Here is a 16,896-nt window from a genome sequence, read left to right on the forward strand (position 1 = left end):
TAAAGGAATTCAGAATCAATTAACAGTTGGCAAGACCTTTGAAGAGAAGCTCTCGTATAAAACACATAGACATGTCAAGCAAGAGGGTTTCAAAATCACAAACGCAGAAAAAGGTTCAAATTCAATTCATAAACTCAAAGTGAGTATGAGAGTTCAAGGTTTCAAAGTAGAACCCTTGTCCAAACGTAAAACCAAATTTAGCCAAAGAAAACCCCCAAATCCTAGGGTTTTTAAACTCGAATTTGATACAGAGATGAAGAGGCAAACTATCGAGGTGAGCCCAGAGACCTTTTCAGAGTCTCATGAGAAGAATACAAGCACAATAACAAGTAGAACATAGGAACCAGTACAGGAAACAAGTTTCAAGAAAGCTTGAAAATTAAATGAGTTCAGGTAGTGTAAACTTAAAGAAACAGTCGATGAAACACATTTAGAAAGAATCCAGGCAAAGTCCGGTAAAGGCAAACAAAGGATCAAAACTCAGTAGGAAAATACAGTAGAGGAACATGAGAGAGCATGCTGAAAAACCAGTATGAGATAGGACGGAGCATAATAAAATAAATTTCATAACAAGGCAAATATAAGAACACACGAAAGGCATGTGGGTCAGAAAAGAGCCAGTAAGAACATAGCAGGGATCGATTCACACCAAGAAAAGAGAAGAAGAAGAGTCAGAAACTTTTTAAGGACTTTCCAGAAACCCTAATCGAAAAGAAGTGCTTTTTGAAAGAAAATCGGAAAAAAGGTTTAAGAAACTTAAGCAACAGTGCAAACATGTAACAGATCTAAAATAATCGGAGAGAACCTCGATATTTAGGGTTCCAGATGAACCCTAGAGATGAGAAAGGCTTCGAAAATACCCGATCTAAGTCGGATAATGTCATAAACAGGCTCAAAAGACCAAGAGCCACCGGAGCAAGGCCGGAGATGGCCGGAATCTTCGAATCAGTGAAGGCCTGGGTGAAGACCCTCGAGGTCTGGCCTCGATCCTTCGAACAACAGGCATGCAGGAGCCATAGGAGGTGGGTATAGGTTGTCCATGGCCTGAGAAGCCATGGACACCGGTGAAAACATGGTGGAACAAGGTAGGGGAGGCTAGGGTTCCGAGGAGCCTTGAGAGAATTTGGGAGTTCAAGGGCGGCTGAAGGAGGAAAATGAATTAGGGTTAGGGGTCGTCTGTGAATTAAAAAGGAAATAATCAATCTGAGCCGTTGATCTTCTAGATCAACGGCTGAGATTAAAAAGGGGGGATCCGGTCGGTTTTTTATGGATTGGGCCGGTTTAAAATTTGGGCTGGTTGCGATTGGGCTCAATTATGGTTAAAATTGAAATTACAAAAGGGTTATAATTGAAATGGACGAGGCTAAATGTTAAACAGTCATTTCTTCCCTTTTTATTTTAAAAATAGTTAAAATAATTTCCAAAACCAGTTAAAAGCACTAAATTGATTAATAATCATATATATATTAATTAAAAGTACTGGGAGCAATTTTGTAATTGCAAAATACTGTTAATCGAAAAATAGGCTATAATTGCAATTATAGCAATTTAGCCTTTAAAATACCAAATAAATTTTATAAAAATGTGCAAAAAATCACATTAATTATATCTTGGTGTAAATATGAAATAAAAATAAATTATTCATTAAAAAAATGATAGTCCGGAAATAATTATTGAGTTTTGTACTATTAAAATAGACAACAAATTGATTTTAAAGACCTTTAAAATAAGGGAAAGATACCAAAACTCTTGGGCATGCTTATATATGCATGTACATACTATTTTGGGAACATCTTGAGTATATAAAATACATAGGGAAAAATTGGGTATCAACAGCGGGCATAAGGATAACCGCAGAAAAAATAGAAGAGTCTTGCATAATAATAAAAAAAAAGAAACAAGAGAGCAAACTCATGCATAATAAGAAGAAAACATTCGAGCATAAACACACATAAAGAAAGAACAGGAAAGATCAGAAAATTATTTGAAGAAACCCTTTTCAGAAACCCTAAAATTGAGATTGAACGATTTTAAAGAGGAAATTTGTGGAAAACCTTTGAAATGTCAAATAACGCTCAGGCATGTCACAGATCTAAAAGAAATAAGCAAGTACAGAACCCCAGACGGCTTAGAGTTGCAGAGAAAACCCTAGAATGAGAAAGGTCTTGAGGAAAGTCTGATCCTGAGTCGAAAAGACTCATACTGTTTGAACACGCCGGAATAATGGCCGGAAAGGCCATAGATCAACAGATCTGAGAAAGATCTAAAGAGAGCCATTGAGGTCGGGCTCCAGAACCTCGAGAAACTTAGGTTTAAGGGTTAGAGAGAGTGAGTACAGACCATCCATGGCCTGGAATGCCATGGATTCCGATGGAAACATGGTAGAAACAGGTGGGAGATGATTAGGGTTTCGGAGAGGCTAGAGAGAGTTTGGGAGACGAAGAGAATTTCAAGGCGGCGCCTCAGATAGAATGAATTAGGGTAAGGGGGTTAATTAAAAATGGAAAGGAAGAATTACGGCCGTTGATCAAAATGATCAACGGCCAGGATTAAAGGGGAGCCGGGTGGGTTTTAAGATCGGGTCAGGGGTCGGGTAATTTAGGAATTGGGTAGGTTTCAATTTGGGGCGGAATTGGGGGTTAAATTGAGGTTAAAATTGAAAAGAAATGAGCTATAATTGAAATAGAAACATGCTAGATGTTAAATAGACAATTTTTCCCTTTTTATTTTTATAAAATAGTAATAATGATTTTAAAACAAATTAAAAGCACTGAACTAATTAATAATATATAAATATTAATCCAAAAACACTGGAAATAATTTTAGAATTATAAAATGCTATTAATCGTAAAATAGGCTATAATTGCGATTATATGCAATTTAGCTTTTAGAAATACCAAATAAATTTGTAAAAATATACCAAAATCACCTTAATTATATTTTGGTGTAAATATGAAAATAGAAATAAATTCACTAAAATGATAATTTTGGAAATAATTATTGGATTTTGTACTGCTAGAAATAGACAATAATTGATTTTAAAACCTTTACAAATTAGGGAAAAATATCAAAACTCTTGGGCATGCTTATATATGCATGTACATGCTATTTTGAAAGTATTTTGTATGTAAAAAATACATAGGGAAAAATTGGGTGTCAACAATGTTTTCATGGAGACCTTAGTGCCTATTACATTTTGTGGTTTGCCTGGAAGAATCCGAAAATCCATCACAGAGACTAGTTTGTTTTTCAAAGACTTGTGTTCTACCACATTAAGGGAAGAAAACCTACTTCAGATGGATTAGAACATTCGTGTAACTTCTAGTAAGGTGGAAAAAATATTTCCATGTGGTTTCATTGATGTGATGGAACACCTTCCAATCCACCTTGTACACGAGGCACGACTTGGAGGGCTTGTTCAATGCAGATGAACGTATCCCTTTGAGAGGTAATATTATAAGTTTGATGTAATATTCTATTTTATTTGAATGTTCTTGGCTAACATTACATTATGTAGGACAATTGGCAAATACAAAAATTTGTTAAGCAGAGGAATAGGATTGAAGGATCTATATGCGATGCCTATCTTGCAAAGGAAACTGCATATTTTTGTTCTTATTATTTTGAGAGTAACGTGCCATGTTCTAGGAAAGGCCCAATAGGCACACGACCGAATGTGTGAATGATCCATCATATCCACCAATGTCCATATTCAATCAACCAGGCCGATATTCTAAGGATATTAGAAAGAGAAGTTTGAGTGATATGGAGTACAAGTCAGCTACACTTCATGTGTTGCTAAATTATCCCGAAGTTGTACCATTTTTCAAGTAAGTATTGATTTATTAGTTATCAAAATGTAAAATTTACTGTGATTACATATTGATGAAACTACTAAAAAATATTTGATGTGTCACAGTCACTTCGTGGGTCGATTTGGCGATGATGCTGTATATACGAGATTTGATACGTGTTTCAAACAGTTTGTAAGTTTATCCGGATAATGTTCTTCTGATGTTCCCGCTATTTGATTCATAAGTTGTGCTAACTTATGAATTTTCTTAACAATGTATAGGTAAATAATCCAAATAATGGTATAAATCAATTTTTGAAAGATATATCTTGGGGACCTGGGCTTCAGGTCACAACAATGTCTAAGTACGTAGGGAATGGTTATAAGTTTCATACAGAGGATTGCACTAACAATAAAAATAGCAACAACAGCGGGGTGTGGGTTCAAGGTGGTGATTGCAACCAAGTTGGAGATATTGATTATTATGGTGTTGTCAAAAAAATATTACAACTAGAATATACAGGTTGGCCACATAAGAAATTGATACTTTTTAGATGCAAGTGGTTTGACCCATCCAACAAGAGGTACAAGAGTACACCACCAATACAATATAATTGAGGATAATCATATGAGGGAGTATGATCGCTATGATCCTGTCATAATTGCACATAACGTTAGGCAAGTGTATTATGCTCCTTATCCATTGCGGCGGAATAAGTCCCATTGGTGGGTTGTAATAAAAACTAAGCCTGTAGGTAGGGTGGAAGTCGAGAATGTGTTTTATGTTGCATATCAAAACGATATCTCCAGTGTTCACCAAATAGTGGACAATCAGTTAGAAAATGATTTGGAACATCTTGAACGCATATTGGAAGAAATTGATATAAATGAAGTAAAAATTATAGAAAATGAGGACAAAGAATCAACTGATGAAGCTCAAACAAGTGAGGACGAAGAATTCTCGGACGAGGAACAATGCGTCGATGAGGATTAAAAAGTTGGTTTTTAAAGCACTCTCGTTTTATAGCTAGTTTATTATATGTTTCAATCTAAATATGTATTATATTATGCAGATGGCAGGCAAGGGTCAAGGTAACAATGACCCTACTAGTTCTCAGGGTCGAGAAAAGGCTAGGAAGGGAAAGAGGAGGGTAGATAATAATACTCCCTCTTTTCCATCCTCTTCAGAGATGCCTATGTATTATCCTCCACCACACGGCTATACTGAGCTGCCACAGCATCACGAGCCCTACACCTTCATCCAGACGCCAGGTCTTCCATCACAGGGCCGTAGGACTATACGTCCGACATACAGTCCAGCTACCTCACAACCACGTGGATCGCAGCCATCTGCATCGCATCCATCTACATCACATTCCTACATATCAAAGCCACATAGATCACAGCCACTCGGGTCACAGCCACTCTGGTCACAGCTACTTGGGTCACAGCCATCAGTATCACAGCCACTTAGGTCGCATCCAGCTATGACGCAGTCACAGGGATCGCAGCCATCTTCATCATCGACTCCATCTATTTCAGGCCTTCACCTGCGAGGTAGTAGCTTTGACCCCCCTACACCGTCTACACATGCCTCTGATACACATGCTTCGGATATGATGACGAGGAAGTGCATTATGATCAATATGGCAGGATTATCATAGTCCCTGAGAGTGATGGGTAAGAGTTATTTGTTATTTTTGCGTCTATTGTTTTGTAAATTTTTACTAAGATATTAATGTGTTTTCATTGTTAAATTGCTGGTTCAGGCCGGGTAATAAGACTACGAGGATAATCACCAATGCCATCAGAAAGCTTTATGATGGCCCTTATGCGACTTGGACTGATTTCCCATTCTCGCCGAATGAGCAAATTTTCAATCAATTTAAGGTATAAATATTCTTTTAAGCAGTTTAATAATTTATATTTATGATGTTTCCATCTAATATTTAACTTTTGAAATATAGAGCAAGTGTGTATGGGCCGCCATAGCGCGGAAGTGGCTGCAGATTTTCATCATAAAGCTCGTAAGAGATTGGCGGATAGTTTTTCGGATGCTAGAAAGAAGAACAAGACGCCTGGCTGGTTACTTCAGAATTTATGGGATGATTTGCAAAGGCAAAGGCTTACCGCGGATTTCTTAGAGAGGAGCGAAAAAGGAAAGAAAGCTCACGCATCCGAGAAGGGAGGTTCCTTGCACACTGGAGGCGCGATCAGCTTAGGAACAATAAAAAGAAGATTGGTAATTGCTTAAATTATTTTACTTTTCTAAGTATATCTATTCTGTTTATTAACTAAATTAATTTTTTTTCAGGAAGAGAAGTCGGGGCGTCCAATGAGCCATGATGAGCTATTCAAGGAGACGCATATCGTAAAGAAGAAGAAAGAGGGGGATGAAGATAGGTGGGTCGAGGACCGGGCAACGACTGCATATGTAAGCTTTCAATTTTCTTTAAGTGTTATAATTTACTTTTATAAGATTTTTGAAATACTAATTTAATTTAAAATAATATGGGGTCGCTACCAAAGTAACGTGGAGGAACTCATGCATAGTCATCCATCTGGTGAATCGGGCGAGCCAACCCAACCTTCGGACGAGGATGCTAAAAGAATATGGTTGGCGTCTGTTGGCGGTCCAAAATGGGGGAAGGTATACGAGCTTCCTATTAAAAAATTCCATCGCTATAGGTATGGAATGCAAGGAATAGGGACTTCCTCGCAAGGTGAGCAACTTAATAGGGAGAGCCTCTCGGCTATGCGGGAGACATTGACAAAGCTCACATCCGAGCTAGAAGCGGCTAAGGAAAGAGAAAGGCTTAGAGATGCTCAATTCCTTGGCATGCAAGCTCAGATCAGAACTCTCCTATCTACTTGAGCTTTTCCGTTGCTCCGGTCATTGATCGCGGCCTACTCCACACTACTAATTAAGTAGCAAGAGAGGGTCGGAGCAGCTTTTACCCGATTTTGGGTCGGGATCAATATCCACAGAGAGCTAGAATTGGAATCGAGTATCTATCTAGTTTAGGATTGCGTATGTGTTCCAAATTACACTTTTAATCATTTTTGAGGTTTATTGTTTACTTCTACTATTATCAAACTACAAATGGTAATTGCAACTAAATTATGCTAAGAGTTATAATGCTACGAGTTATTCAAATAGGTTAAAAAGGCACTAGGGTAGTGACTTTTGCCTAGGTGGTCAATTGACGGGCACTTGAGCTTAAGGCACGTTTGACATATTTGGGGAGTATGATATAACCGTTGCACGGCTTTACCCACTCTACACCTCTTGGTGGTTCGAGTGATTTTTCCCGAATTGACTTTCTCAAGACCAATAAGGGTATGCAAATTTGCACAAGCAACTAGGGTTCAAGTCGGTTATTACTCTCTCGAGGTTTTACCCTTTAATTGGGGCTATCAATCTCTTGGGTACGCCCCAATTCCTTGTTGGACCAATTTCGGAGACTTAGGCTCTCTTTCTCAAGAAGAGCTCAAGTCAACTCAACACAAACTAGTGTTTGCAACCACTAATTCAGAAATTAACCATGAAATTGGCCCAAATAACAAACACCCATAGTCAAATTAGCCCTAAAATACAAGACCCATCAATTACCCACACTAGGGTTGAGCCACAACCCTAGCTTATGGGTCTAGCTACTCATTATTAAAGAAGAAAAACAAGAAATAGATGAAGATAAACTCATATTAATTAATTACTAAGATAAACACAAAGATTCAATGATGAAATGTAGATAAAATTGCCCAAAATGGCTACAAACTTCGAACCCACGAGCGCAGCTATGTTCTGATATTATCTGCTTGACCTAAAAATGGAAAAGAAGCTATTTATACTAAGCTGATAATTCTGGATAAAAATGCCCCTGCGGGGTTAGTGCGGACCGCACAAAATGGTGTGCGGCCGTGGAGGCTTCTTGTGCGATCCGCACAAAATCGACTGCGGACCGCACTGGCTTGAAACTCTGAAAATGGCATCTCTCTAATCTTGTGTTCTGCGGACCGCACTAAATCGAGTGCGGCCGCATTGCCTTCAGTGCAGACCACACAAATCCTAGTGTGGCCGCATTGCCTTTTTGCCTGAAATTCCATCTCTCTGAATCTCCTAGTGCGGACCGCACAAAGTGGTATGCAGCCGCACTGGGCCTGTTTTGCCTGAGCTTGTCTTGTCTTTGGCACTTGTTCAAGTTTCACTCCTTTTAAGCTGATCTTTGACATCTTGTCCTTTTGTTGATCAAACCTGCAACCAAGTACAACTTGTGAGCCTTTTGGGACTATTTTGTATGAATTTCTAATCAAAGCATAAGCAAGAAGGAGTATAAAATGCGTCAAAAACCCTAGTTATCAACTCCCCCAAACTTAAGCTTTTGCTTTTCCTCAAGCAAACAAAATAAGACCCACCCATTGAGGGAACATCCAAGAAATTTTCAGCTGTCCTAAAGTAACCTCATCTAGCATCAATTGGGACTAACAATTGCCCTCAATACAAATGAATCATTAACAACATTTACTCCTTGAAACACCATGGATTAAGTGCGACCCAAGAGCATCAAGAATTGACTCAACATATCAAAGAACTCTTTTCTATTACTTTGGTCATTGTGGAACCCAAACTCACACATCCTCAACTCTCCCTAAGCAATCCTCACCTTTAAGATAGTGGCACTCAAAACGAGGATAATGGGAATTCACTCATCTCTCTCAAGAAAAAGCCACAAGTTCGGCTCTAGGTACCATATGCTTGCCCCTTATGTGAGTATCCACTAATGTAAGCTTCATTCAACTCAAGATCATATAGGGCTTTTGTGGAGACATTGTGAAGGCTTTTGGTTCAGGGTAGGAAATGTTTTGGTCTAAGTAGGTTCCATCTTCCCTTAAGCACTTCTTTTGATTCATTTGGCATCCATTCACTTGACTCTTTGAGTCATTTCACTTCTTTCTAAGGGGTTAGAGAGACACACTGTCACTCTTTCTTATGCATTTCAAACCTTTTCTCCTTTTTCAACTTTCCACACCTTTCATTCTTTGCTTTTCTTTGAATCCCTTTTTATTCTTTTTCACATTGAACTTTCTTTTTGTCTTTTTGCTTTTCTTTCTTTTTCATTGCCTTTCCTTTTCTTCATTTTTGTGCCTTTTTACCACTTTGTTGCAATCCTCGTCTCTCCCCCCAAACTTATACTTTTGCCATGTGCTAAAGGAAAGATCGGGTGCCAAGAGAGGGTATCTTTTAGAACGGGTATAGGCTTGTATCATGGTTCTTGAAGGAAAAAGGTCTAAGGCTCAAAAGGGTTGACTAGGGATCTTATCATTGGTAGGTTATGGAAGTGTTCAAGCTATCATTTGGACCAAGGAGAGCCTATAATCATGTCTCAAGTCAAAATTCACTTAGGATTTCGCCTCAACAAACATTCAGGGCAAGTTCTAGACCAATGGCTCGGGACATGGACTTGCAATACGATGACTCACCACACAAGCTATGGGATTGTTAAAGACACAGAGCATAAGATTTGAGCACACAATAACCACTTGATGATTATCAGTCAACACAAGAGTCTCAAGGTCACTACTTTCACCATCCTAAACACAACAAATTGTTTTTGACCATAAGATCAAAGGCAAATGTGCTAGGCCCAAGTGAAGCTTTGCTTGGGGTGCCCTTAACTATTAACTACTAAAAACAAAAAGAAAAACGGACTCAAACCCTTAAGAAGGTTGTCACGCCATCCATCATTGGGAAGAGCCACCCGGTTCACACAAAACTCCACCTTTGGAAAGAACCGTGGCATTAAGAAAACCAAAAGCTTATTGCAAACATTGAAAACAAGAAGATACGAATCACAAATAAGAAGCTAAGAACGAAAAGTTTGCGGAAAGTAGAATGAATATATACAATAGGGGATTTGGATATACAATAGATGGGATGAATATGTACAATGTAACATAACTTTATATACAGATCCAAAGTAAAATAAAAGTGCGATAAATGTAATGAAATATTAAAATTATATACAGACCAAAGATGAAAAATCAAGAAAGCATGAAAAATGTTAAATATATACAATCATCCAAAATGTAGGGCCTACCCCCTAAAATGAAAGATCGCATTGTCCCCAATGCCAACTAGTCTAAATAAAGCACCAAAAAGAGAAAGGGAAAAAGGATATACAAAACTCCCTATGGCCCGTCTGTCTGCATAGGCTCATGTGTGGTCCCTGGGTCCTCTCTGTGTTCGGGAACCTCAGACTGGCTCCCTGTGGCCTGCAGCTCTGCTACCGGGACCTGGGCCTGGACCTGGGCAGGCTCTGGAGGTGGTGCATCCTGTGGCTGACTGGAGAAGGTCTCCTGTGGGTCTGCCAGCTGAAGACTGCATCATCAGCTCTAGGAATCATCCTCTTCCTCTTGGGAGGCCTCTATGACTGCTCCGGCTGTGGATGAACTACTGGTGCTGGATCCTGGAGCAATAAGTCTAAAGGCAAGTGATCTGCCTTCAGTCTATCAACATCCGCTCTCAGCTCCTTCACGGACTCCTTGGAGGCCCGTGTCTTCCTCGGCTTCTTGTGTTCCCTCGCAAGCTCCTTGAGAGCCTTGCTATGTGAATCAACTGCCTTTGTGAGCACCGCCTGAGTGTCGAGGATCTTCTTCTGATTTTCTAATATCTCCTTGAGAGCATCCTCTATCGACAGAGGAACCTGTGGGGGTGGAGGTGCCGACTGAGCCTCTACAGTGGTGGTCAGGATGGACAACTTGGATGAGGCAGTCTGCATCCAGTTGTTGATACTCAGAAGTGCCTGGATCAGCCGGTGGGCAGTAATGGGATGGGCCCGGGAAGATGGGATCTCCGGGTCCGCTGAGGTGGATGGACCAGGAGGGGCAGCAGTAGAAGTGGAGGCCGGCTCAGCAGGAGTCACTACTACAACTGGCTCTTCAGACTGGCCAGTTGGAGCAGTAACTGAACTCTTGAAACTCTTGCTCTTGGGGTTATCATCCCCCTACATGCTATACCATGAAAATGGGGCCTTCGCTTTCACCTTGATGTCGAAGGGCCCCTTTTCCATTTTCAGATCCCTGAAGTACATGGTGAGAAAACTGGGGAACAGGTAGTTTCTGTCATGCTCGGCACCCACAATTGAGATAATCCTCGACATCACATTCCCTACATTGATTGGGTACCCCACCATGATCGAAGCCACCAAAACAGCCCGGTGAAGAGGTAGGGTGTTTTCATGAGTGGTAGGGTCCAACCTGCTACATACGAATGTCTCCCACCCCCTCGCTTCAAAGTTCAAACTACGCCTCAGAATTTTGACTCCAGCAGTCAACCAGTCGGGGGTGGTACCTAGGATTGCCAGGTATTGTGCTAGCTAGGGACGTACCTCTTCACCCATTTCCATCTTTGCCATGTATAGGGACTCATCCTCCGCATCGAAGCCAAGGTAGTCATTTATAGTCTTCCCATCAAATAACACCTTCAGGTTTCGCACCTTGGTCACCTTGGTGCCCTTTTTGATGTGGGCAACATTGGTGTAGAATTCCTTGACCAAGTGCTCATTGGCATCTACACAATCACTCAAAAAGTACTCCCAGCCAATTCTCTCCCTAAACTGCCTCCTCACAATGAGGTTGTGAGATAGCAAGTCTCTATCTACGAAGCTCCTCTCCGGGATCAGCTTCCTCACCGGCCACCATTCCCGGAATTTATGGTGTGCTGCTTCACTGACGAACCGGTCTTGCCACACCTCCGGGTTCCTAGTTCTAGCAATACCCCCCACCTTTGGTTCACCTCCTTCTCCTAATTCTTCTTCTCCCCCTACTTCCTCCTCAGCACCTACTGCACCCTCTCCAGATAATGAAGCTGTGGGAGAGGTGGAGTATTCCCCACTACCTTCACCTGAGCCATCAGACGACCCAGAAGAAATGTTCACTGACGCTTGGGATGTGGGGGATGCTGGAGGTGTGTCTCTTAGCCTGAACCTCTCCGGCCAGTCAGGGATCTGTGTTGGTACTGAGTCTGAAGATATCTCCCGGGAAGGCTCGTACTCGCTCCCCGAGGAGTAGGAAGCTTCATTAGTCAAAAAGTATATAAATTATGTATATTATATGTATATAAAAAGTATACATTTTGTCCGCTATTATTTTTGGAAGCAGCAAAAAATATGCATTTCTCTATAAAATTCACACAATCAAATGATGTGTGTGAGGTAATTTAATAAAATAATAACAAACTTGTTATAATGAGTTAAATTACATTGAGTGAAAGAAGCTTTTATAATGTCAATGCTTATAATTTTTATGTGTGGAAAGAATATCAAAGTGGTGCAATGGGTTTAAATTATGTTTTTCTTTCTCTTTCGGTATACTTATCCTATATCAATAGATGCATGACATATGTCTGCACATATACTTCTTTCATTTTACTTTGTTTAATTATTGCATACTTTATCTCATTGAATTAACTAATTATAATAAATTAATATAATTTGATGTGAATATCCGGTAAGTTTTTATTTATCTTTCTTTCCTTACACGTACAGAAACACATCAAAAATTAATGGGTCCATCAAGCATGACAACCACGTAGACCTCTGAGAAAAGGCCAAACTCCATATTTAATAACAGGTCCACTCTAAATAATCATTTTGCTGGTCAAGTTCAATCTCCTAGTTTCAATCTTCTGATCTAACTCAATATTTAGATATAAGCCACTTTTTATTTTAACTGCACTTAAGTGTTATGATTGTCTAAACGCTCTGTCGTAGTAATTTGTATAAATTCAGTTCTCAATTTTTACCGCATTCCTTTACGTTGTTTTTTAACCTAATCAGATTTATATCAAAGAAACTTGCAACACATGTGAATGTAATGTTTTGAATTCTAGAGAAAAAAGTGATGAATGTTATACCATTTCCTTGGTGTGGTCATTTAAAAGTATTTTCAAATATTGACGTGACACCCTAAGCGAATTCCACGTTGACAAAACGCGGGAGAGATGCTGATATAAGTAAATATACCTTACATCCTAGTGACGCGTTTTAAACCCGTGAGAGCCTAGGCTCAGAACGGACAATATCAGTAGCGAGCTGAGCTATTACAATTGAAGATCTTGTATATGGTAAAAATTGGTCTCAAAAGCTGGATGAATTAGGAAGCGACATGTGTCAAGGATGACTGGACGGTGGTGACTCAACCATGGTCCATGGTGACACCAAATACAAACTTGTGGCAAGATAAGAAGTAATTCAAGGTATGACCGTCAAAGAGATGTTACAGAAGATCCCAAGATTCTTCCGGCCTTTCTTAGCCTTTATTAGGCTTTAATACCTTGTAATCTTGATTACCTTTTGTTATAACAGTAATATTGGTAATTAAGGGGGCATGATTTGTAACCAAGCACCACATAGTTGTAGCATAAATAGAGGCTTTCATTCTATTGTAAAGTGAGAAGAGAACACGATCAAGAAATACTAATAGCAAAAAACTAGTATTCTTTCTCTCATTCTTTTAAGTTTTATACAAGTATGTTCGAGATTTTTCAATTATTATTGATCCCGGTGCGAACATTCAGAAGCTCAATAGCTTGTCTCTTCTTCAGTTTTTCTTATTTACTCTGTTTGCCCTTTGTTATTTTACTTTATCGGATCAATTTAATGCACGTGTTTATATGAAGCCATGTTACAAATTCAGCTATACCATTTTACGGGTGAACAGATTTCATAATAATAAAGTGAACAGTTAAACATAAAATCGTACAAATGCAAAAGTATTAGAGATCACTTTGTCAATTTAGTGCCAAAAAATTCAATGGCCATTTTAGTATACATCTAAAGAGATAATTTAATAGTTTCATAGCGAAATTCAGAAGTTGGGAATTATAAGAGAAGAACAACTTCAATTTCTAGAATTTTTATTCTTCTCTTTTGTCAAAAATTAATAAGAACATTTTGGTGTGTATGATACATCCAAAAAGTCCTAATTCAAAATGACAAAATGGCTATAGCATAGCTATTTATTACTCTATATATACATACATACATACATACATACATACATACTAATAACGCTCTCCAAGTTTACTTGTACTAAACTTTGTACGTAAACCTGGTGGTAAAAATAAATAAATTAACACTAATTATTTAACCAAAGGGTAATTAGGGACTAAATTGGATCTCTTAACAAACCTTCCTTTCATTCTAGGCCTTTTCTCAGCATTCAGTTTCCTAACCTCGTACCTTATTTTCTTAGAAAACAACCTCGTTCGCCGCTTCTCCCTATACCTTGATACTCTTGCTTCTCTTCCTCTATCTATAATTGTTGCATGTCCGTTCATTATTCCATATGGATGAATTGTTCCACAATTTCCCTGTAAAAAATACCCAAACTTATTAATTAACTACTAATTCATATTTCATACAATTATTCTTTGGGCTCGTTTGCTACGAGGGATAAGGGATATAATTCTGGGATCAAATTTGAGATGAGTTTATCCCACGTTTGGTTGGGATAAAATTACAGTTTAACTAATCCATAATTAATTATCCCGGGATTATTTTTATCCCTACAGGAGGGTGGGATAATAATCCCGGAATAACTAATCCGGAGATAATTAATATTGGGATAAATACCCCTTTGAGTTTAACTTCTATGCACTGACAGTATAAAAGAACTTTATGCTATTAGGGTCACCTAAATAATATTAATTAGAGGTAACTTCTCATAATAAGTGGAACTAGTTAGCTGAAAAATAAAGCAGACAACTTGATATAACATGCTATTACAATGATAGTGTAATAAATATTTTACATCATCAACATACATAAGTTAAATATTTAATTAATTGGGGGAAAAATGGAAATTGAGGTACTCCTACAAATTTTGCATGAATATTTCTCCTTCATAGTGTTTAATACAAGAACATATTACACACTCGTGCAGGTAACAAAAAGAAGAAAACATGCATATCATTCTTCTTTTGACATAACAATGGTTTATTTTGTTAACTTATTACTTTGCTCCAATATCAAAATCTCAACGTCCAACTTGAAATGAAGAGAATGCCTAAAATATTTTTGTTCAAATACCTAATATTATACGCACATTGTATATACAACAAACAATTCTTCATTAACACTCAGAAATGTAGCCAATCAATTATATTTTTCTTTCCAAACTACATGTAAAAGAGAAGAGTTTGAACTTTTATACCCTAATAACAAAAAGTTTGTTTGGTACATATAAATATTTTGTTGACTTTTATTTTCCTATTGCATTTGTTTATCCAGAAAAAAAATCACTTGACTTTCACTTTCAAAATTTAGCCTCTACATTAACATGAAATGGGACCATATTATGCAATATATCAACAGATTATAATTTTATATGCCAATCAATTCGATTTTTAATTAATAAAAACTTATAATCTCAGAAAATAAGAAATCAGAAACATACCATGCAATCTGGCCAACAGTCATTGGAATCCAATTCTGGCCTTTCACCATTAGTCCAAGGAGACCTTTGATCAGCCCATGCTGTTAATACACCTTCATAATCAAGATTCAATAAAATCTTCTTTTTCTCATTATAGTTACCATTACCAACAACACCATCTTCACCATTAATCTTCATAACTACTTCTCCAATTTCATCTTCTCCATTAATATTTATCGGCGAATCGTAATCGAATTTGAACTCAAAGGTATCACCATTAATATCAATATCATGGTTAGTAGTAGTTGTATCCATAACAACTTCATCACCTTCTCCTTCTTCTTCAATTTTTACTTTTTCATGAGTACTAACCATAGAACATTCCATTGAATTTCCCTCCTTATTACAACCCTCTAAAAGACCTAACCCTTCCATATCAAATGACTCATCTTCAAGTCCTTTCCCTAGTAAACTTTCAACATCAGCTGCAAATTCTGCTAGCTCCATTTCAGATGGTAACATCCCATGAAACCTATTTAAATCACCGTTAGAGATATTATCATGCTGTAACGTCTCTTTAGATTCAAGTTTAAATCCTGAATCTGCCTCTATTGTTGTCTGCACGTTCTCCATCTTATCATTTCTGGTGGCAGACATGCAGAACTCAGCTACAAATGGATCAAATATAGGTACTCGATATAAAAGTTGCTCTTCATTCTCATCAAGCGAATTCTCATCGCTTAATATCTCAGGAACAAGATGAATAGGGTTTTTAAGTATAACTTCTTCCTCCTCCTCATCCTCGATGGATTTACTAGCCTTCCTCCCATTTCTAGGAGTTCGTGCCTTTCGAGTAAATCCACTATGCCACGATGGGAGTGAAACTGAGACTGGACTTTCCAAATTGGGAAAGTTTTCGTCTGGTGAAGATTCTTTGAGTGATGATGTTTTAAGACGAACTCTTTCATGTCTACGAGCCAAAGGGTTAGCTGAATGAACAGAAGAATCACAATTTTGACATAAAAATGCATCATCGGCAGGACAATACCAACGTGCCCTTTTTCTAATACAATTGTCACAAGCTCTTGCTGTTTTTCCACCCATTGCACTTGCCAATTTACTGTCCGAAACCATAGATAAAATAAACGTTGCAAAATATAAATATAGCTAGAAATATCAAGAAAAGTGTATATGTTTTTTTAGTCTTTGGAGTTTTGGTTCATTGAAAGAGGAAAACTAAGGGAGATGTTGAGTTAGATCTTTATGTATAACTGTTTAAAAGCAAAAGTGCAATTATTTGAGGAAAAGAGAAATTGACCCACAAATGCACTTTTACAGCAAATTAAAGCTCTTTTTATTTTGAGGTTTTTTTGGGAGTTTTCTACAGAGAATGGGAGACTTTACTTTAATTTTGGGTCCACAAATGAGGCCTTATCTTTTTTTCTATTGGCTATGTTATGAAAGTTCATCCTTGATTCTTGTTTCTGATTGGATGAAGTTGTAATCAAAGGGATTTCAAAGGGTCCCTCAAGGATGAGAATTAGTCTGAAATTTTGATCCAATTTCTCTATCCAAATGTCCATGTCTATGCTCTCTGAATTTGAATGAGACTCTTTTGTTAGATTGTCTTAGCTTTGAGCTACTGCCTTTTTCTTTATAAGTTATAA

At 38.1% G+C, this 16,896-nt stretch overlaps 1 protein-coding gene across 1 annotated transcript; it reads right to left on the reverse strand.

The window, feature by feature from the left end:
- Positions 1–13,785: 13,785 nt before the first annotated feature.
- Positions 13,786–16,551, reverse strand: LOC109218315 (zinc finger protein CONSTANS-LIKE 16-like). Its single transcript, XM_019382669.1, has 2 exons — positions 15,251–16,551; positions 13,786–14,165 (listed from the first exon to the last, which is right to left on the reverse strand). The coding sequence occupies exons 1-2, from the start codon at positions 16,361–16,363 to the stop codon at positions 13,935–13,937; spliced, it is 1,344 nt and encodes a 447-aa protein (XP_019238214.1). The 5' UTR covers positions 16,364–16,551; the 3' UTR covers positions 13,786–13,934.
- Positions 16,552–16,896: the final 345 nt, after the last annotated feature.

The sequence above is a fragment of the Nicotiana attenuata genome, unplaced genomic scaffold, assembly GCF_001879085.1.
Source record: "Nicotiana attenuata strain UT unplaced genomic scaffold, NIATTr2, whole genome shotgun sequence".
Classification (NCBI taxonomy): Eukaryota; Viridiplantae; Streptophyta; class Magnoliopsida; order Solanales; family Solanaceae; genus Nicotiana; species Nicotiana attenuata.